Source organism: Piliocolobus tephrosceles, chromosome 13 (assembly GCF_002776525.5).
Source record: "Piliocolobus tephrosceles isolate RC106 chromosome 13, ASM277652v3, whole genome shotgun sequence".
NCBI lineage: Eukaryota > Metazoa > Chordata > Mammalia > Primates > Cercopithecidae > Piliocolobus > Piliocolobus tephrosceles.
Genome location: NC_045446.1, coordinates 84,319,540 through 84,325,539, shown reverse-complemented (window position 1 = coordinate 84,325,539; position 6,000 = coordinate 84,319,540). Strand labels below are relative to the sequence as shown.

The 6,000-nt window shown below is 36.7% G+C and overlaps 1 protein-coding gene across 3 annotated transcripts in view; it reads left to right on the top strand.

Moving 5' to 3' along the window:
• Positions 1-6,000, top strand: part of MRE11 (MRE11 homolog, double strand break repair nuclease) — an 82,454-nt gene that overhangs the window by 15,140 nt on the left and 61,314 nt on the right. For all 3 annotated transcript variants that reach the window (XM_023225648.1, XM_023225649.2, XM_023225647.2), the window contains exons 6-7: positions 578-719; positions 3,382-3,496. In XM_023225648.1, the coding sequence (XP_023081416.1) occupies positions 578-719; positions 3,382-3,496 (257 nt within the window). The remainder of the gene's footprint in view (positions 1-577; positions 720-3,381; positions 3,497-6,000) is intronic.

The window sequence follows — 6,000 nt, the reverse complement described above, 5'->3', positions numbered from 1 at the left end:
TAGGTAATCTAATCTCAATTTAGACTATCTGTTAGGTAATCTAATCTCAATTTAGACTATCTGTTAGGTAATCTAATCTCAATTTAGACTATCTGTTGGGTAATCTAATCTCAATTTAGACTATCTGTTAGGTAATCTAATCTTAAATTAGATTATCTGTTTGATATGGAGGTAAGACTAGAGATCCTACCCTCAAAGTATTTTTTCATTTTATCTGGTTACTAATATTATGAATCGCTGATGATCTATGATCTTTTTTCCCCAGGCTTTAAGAGGTTTGCTTAATATTACAAAGCTTTTATCTGATACTGATTTTTATTTTTTTGTGGCCAAGACATCCTAAGTTTTGGTGAGATGTTAACCTTGCATTTGGCGTGTGATTCCAGTTGCTGTAGGTGATTTGTAGCACAAAAAAATGTAGCAAATACTTTTACTATTGTAATTTTGCTTTGAGAAGACACTGTCCTCATCTATGTTTTTGTAAGTAGTATATGGAGTATGCTTTTAACGGGTGATATGATATTCATGCAGATACTTTTACATACACACTAACATTCTTTGAAATTATTTTATGTAGGCAGATGCACTTTGCGCCCTGGACATTTTAAGTTGTGCTGGATTTTTAAATCACTTTGGACGTTCAATGTCTGTAGAGAAGATAGACATTAGTCCAGTTTTGCTTCAAAAAGGAAGCACAAAGATTGCGCTATATGGTTTAGGTAAGACAGTTTTATTTTACTCTTTATGTCCATGCATGATTTTTCAAACAATTGAGAAGTGAAATTTTGAAGATAAGTTTGTATCTGTTTGGAAAAAATGGGGCAAACCTTATTATTATTTATTGGTGACTATAAAAAAATGATGGATGGTTTTGGTAAAAGTTTTTGGTGAGAAAATGTCTTTTCGTTACTATTTATTATTTTGGGGTTTTTTTAGACTCAGATGTAGAATCCTGAATGTTAGAATTATAGAATAATTAGCAAAACTGCACTTTGATATCTTGGAAGTCTTTGAAAGGTCTAATGCTTCACTGTACAATACCACTAGCTTATAATTTTGTCCAGCTTTCATAACACCTCTGGCAAGTAGAAAAGCATCATGGTTATTTCTATTTTAGAGATAAGGAAAATGAAATCTGGATGTTATATCTGATTCAGCAAGTGATACAGCAGGAAGTGAAATATACTTTTCTAAAAAAAGCTATTAACGGTTGTTTTAATCACTGCAGTGTTATTAGGGATCGTATCTCAAGAAAATTGCCTTTCCTCCTCCATTCACACTAAGGACAGATTTCATTATGCCTCAGTCACCACTGGAAGCACATCTCTCCAGTCATCCATTTTCTCCCAAACGCTTATCTTATCCTGTTCTATTATACCTTCCTTAACTAGACTCTGTCTCCACCCTGCATCTTTCTCTGTCCCCCAGCCTTCATTATAAACTCTAGGAACTCTTTTTATAATTATCAGATTCCTCATTATTATCTCTTCTCTGAATGTTGTCTCTACTTTCTAACCTTCAGTGAAGCCCAACTGACCCCTGAGGTTCCTGTGTCCAATGCAGTTCTCTTACCCCTGGGCTTTTGGACAAAAGCGGGAATCACTGTTCTCCTTGCTCCACCCACCGCTTCCTTGTCTGCCTGCAAACACCCCGTTCCCTTTAAGCTTCTGCCATCTGGCTAAACTGCATTGCTTTTTCTCTCAGACTTTTTACTACTTACCCACCTTCAATTTTGCCAGTGTTTTCAGTGTTTCAACACTGAAGTAGATTAATCTAATGCCTTGGGCTTTATGTCCCTTGACATTTTTGTCTCCAGTTACATGTTCTGCATTCCACCTCAGACATTTATTCCATTGGCCACTCCTGTGGAATTCTGCTTGGGAGCTAGGCCACTTCTAACTCCTAGACTTCTACATTGTTGGCTTTCCTTCTGAGACCCTCTCTAATCTGTATATAAAGTAGCAGTGTTGTCCACCCTTTTAATTCGATAGTGTTAATTCTCCATCTTAGCATCCTGGCTTTTTCTCCTTTCATAATATTTAATGTTTGTAACTATTTTGTTGACTTGGTTTTGTTAGTTTCTTTCACTAGATCAAGATGAACTTATGGAATATGAGAATTGTTTGAAAGTCATTGAGTTATTTAAAAAGCACAATATATTTTATTTAAAACAATATAAGAATATTGTTTTTAAATACACTTTTATCATCCCTTTTAATACTTATTTCTGCACATGTTATAATATATATGTTAGATCAAAAGAATATATAATTTATAACAAAGGGAGGCCGGGCGCGGTGGCTCAAGCCTGTAATCCCAGCACTTTGGGAGGCCGAGATGGGCGGATCACGAGGTCAGGAGATCGAGACCATCCTGGCTAACACAGTGAAACCCCGTCTCTACTAAAAAATACAAAAAACTAGCCGGGCGAGGTGGCGGGCGCCTGTAGTCCCAGCTACTCCGGAGGCTGAGGCAGGAGAATGGCATAAACCCGGGAGGCGGAGCTTGCAGTGAGCTGAGATCCGGCCACTGCACTCTAGCCCGGGCGACAGAGCGAGACTCCGTCTCCAAAAAAAAAAAAAAAAAATTTATAACAAAGGGATGGTGAAAAATAGTATTACTAGAAATTTTAATAAGAATTTAAGCATAGGAAACTCACATTTTTATTCTACATTTTGCTGGTTTTGAACATATATATGCCTGAAATAGAAAATGTTTTTTTAATGCAACTAACTACTGTTTATCAAGAACCCGGAACAGGCCGGGCATGGTGGCACATGCCTGCAATTTCAGCACTTTGGGAGTCCAACCAAGGCAGGTGGATCACTTGAGGTCAGGAGTTCAAGACCAGCTTGTCCAACGTGGCGAAACCCCATCTCTACTAAAAGTGCAAAAATTAGCCAGACGTGGTGGTGCATGCTGCAATCCCAGCAACTCAGAAGGCTGAGGCACGAGAATCACTTGAACCCAGGAGGTGGAGGTTGCAGTGAGCCGAGATCATACCACTGCACTCCAGCCTGGGCAATAGAGCGAGACTCTGTTGAAAAAAAAACAAAACAAAACCCTGGAGCAGCCAGGCATGGTGGCTTATGCCTGTAATCACAGCACTTTGGGAGGCTGAGGCGAGAAGATTGCTTGAACCCAGGAATTTGAGACCAGCCTAGGCAACAGAGCAAGACCCGTCTCAATTAAAAGCAAAACAAAAAAAGATAAAAAAAAGAACCTGGAATATACCCATTTATAAATGATTCCAGAATTCAAATGTATCTCCCAACAGTAAAGTGAAATACTTTGAAAAGGACATAATTTAGAAGCAAAATAGATTCATTTTTTAAGCCAAAGTAAGAAAACAATTTAAAAATAATGTAATGTCCATTTCAGGATCCATTCCAGATGAAAGGCTCTATCGAATGTTTGTCAATAAAAAAGTAACAATGTTGAGACCAAAAGAAGATGAGAACTCTTGGTTTAACTTATTTGTGATTCATCAGAACAGGTAAAAGTTTTCTCTGAAAAAGTTTGAGCCAAGTGCTGAGGTTTCCCAGATCTGTTTCTGAACTCACCTATTTCAGTGAAATGCCCTTAATCTTTCAATGTTGTCAGTGCAGGATCAGACAAAACATAGGTTTGCTTTGTGTGATTTCGTTTTGAAATTGTCTTTAGTATATATTAATACCTGCAAGAATATTTGCAACATATGGATAAGGCATACACCATGAATACTCCTCAATTCAACAAAAAGGTAGAATCTTTTTGTTGGATTATCCATTCCATTATCCCATTCCTTTTCCCTGATCCCACCTGCTTCCCCTTATCCCAAAGGGAAGCATTATTAATTTTGAATTAATTATTTCATTGCTTTTTTTTGCTGTTTAATCACATGTATACTCATATTATGCTATAGATTTTACAGACAACTTATTTTCAGCATTACATTACTGAGATTCATCCATTTTGATGCTTAGAAATGTAATTTATTTTTACTGATGTGCACAGTTATGCTTTGCCTCCTGTCAGTGAACAGGAGTATTTTGCTTTTATAAATCTTGCTGTTATGAACATTCTTATACATGTTTCCTGCTGCATGTATGCAAGTGTTCTTCCAGAATATACAAATATGGCTAGATTACCTTTCTTTTGTTAGTAGTTTTAAGAAGTTTAATCTGTTGGCAGGATATAGGACTGATTGAAAAGAAGACAGACTTGAAGAAGCAAGATTTATTATCTGATCACTGCAGTAAAAATATGAGGTGGTGACAGTGATGGCAATGAAACAGAAATGGGAGGGACACACCTGAGAAGTTGTAAGGGAAGAACTCAAAGGATTTGGGGCCTGACTATATAATTTATTACAGTTGTCCCTTGGTATCCATGGGGAGTATTGGGTCCAGGACCTAAAATCCTGGGATGCTGAAATCCCTTGAATAAAGTGGTCTAGCATTTGCATATAACCTACATATATCCTCCTGTGTACTTTAAATCATCTCTAGATTACTTGTAATACCTGATACAATGTAAATACTGTTTAAATAGTTGTTATACTATATTGCTTTAAAAATTTATATTTTTCATTGTTATTTTTTATTGTTTTTTTCCTGAATATTTCAATCTTTGGTTGAATCCACGAATCTGCCGATACAGAGGGCCAACTGTATTTATTGAACACATTTATTGAACACAGGCTACTCTGTGCATTCAGTGAATGCAGACTTATGTTAAATACTCGGTAAAAGAAAGGGTTTAAGAGGCTGACTTGTGTTGCCTTATGTGTGAGTTCTTGAATAAACTGTGAGTTTCAAAGGAGGAGCAGGCCAGAGTTCAGATATGTGTGGTCTTCATATAACTTTGCACCACTGGGTTTTGCTCCTTCTCTTCCATAGAGCTTCCCAGGTCTACCACTTTTTTGTACTATGTCAAAGTAGGGATGATGAGTTAAAAGGAAAACTCATAAGTAATTCTAAGAATTTAAGCAAGAATGAAAGGTAGAATGGCAGCATTGGTAAGGGGAATGGGTAGTCACCATATGATGTTGATTTTTCTCATTGCCCCTCTCATCATTTGGTTAAGGGGATGTATAACAGGTTTCTCTCCTGGAAAGTTTCCATTTTCTACTTTTCAGTTAATAAATATTTTTGGGAAAATACTTTGAGACTATGCAAATATCCCATTTCACCTTAAACTTTTACCCACTAATTTTAGCATCCATGGGTGATCTTATTTCCAATAATTAATACTGTGGTATTTTGATTGTAAGTTTTGGTTTCCTTCATTTTTTCTATATTTATTAATAGAATTCTCTGTAAGGAAAATTTGTCCCTTCTTCTCTATTTACTTATTTATTTATGTCATTATGGACTTGAAGATCCAGTACTATCAGTGTTTTAGTTGCTACTGTTCCTCAGATTGTTCCAGCTTTGACCATTGCATTCTCTTTTATGTTGGCTGCTGTGTCCTTTCAATGTCTCCCCACCTGTTTGCGGGGCATGACCTTAGCTTTTTGGTACCTCAAGATGCTCAAGGCTCTTGGCTCTTACAATGGCAAAAATCATAATTACTTTTGCACCAACCTGATATTTTCCTACTTAGCCCTGGAATCAACCATTTCTCCAAGGTTCTGTGATTCTTTTTGTTGGAGAGTGGTGTTCAGAAACCCACAAATGGGTGGTAGGTGTGCTTACTGCTACCAGGGCTTGCTCAGCACTCTGAATAAACAGAGTTATGGAAATAGATATATGTGTGTATAGTAACCCATGCATACATATGGAAATAGATATATGTGTGTATAGTAACCCATGCATACATATGGAAATAGATATATGTGTGTATAGTAACCCATGCATACATACACATCTATATATGTGCTTAAAAAACAATGATAAGTTCAGACTGATTCTAATCCAGCCCTACAAGGTCCATTTTTGTCTTCTCCCTTTCCTTACTTGTGACTTCTTTGTCTAACAGAAGCCTCGGTCATATTATAAATGTATATATTTACTTATT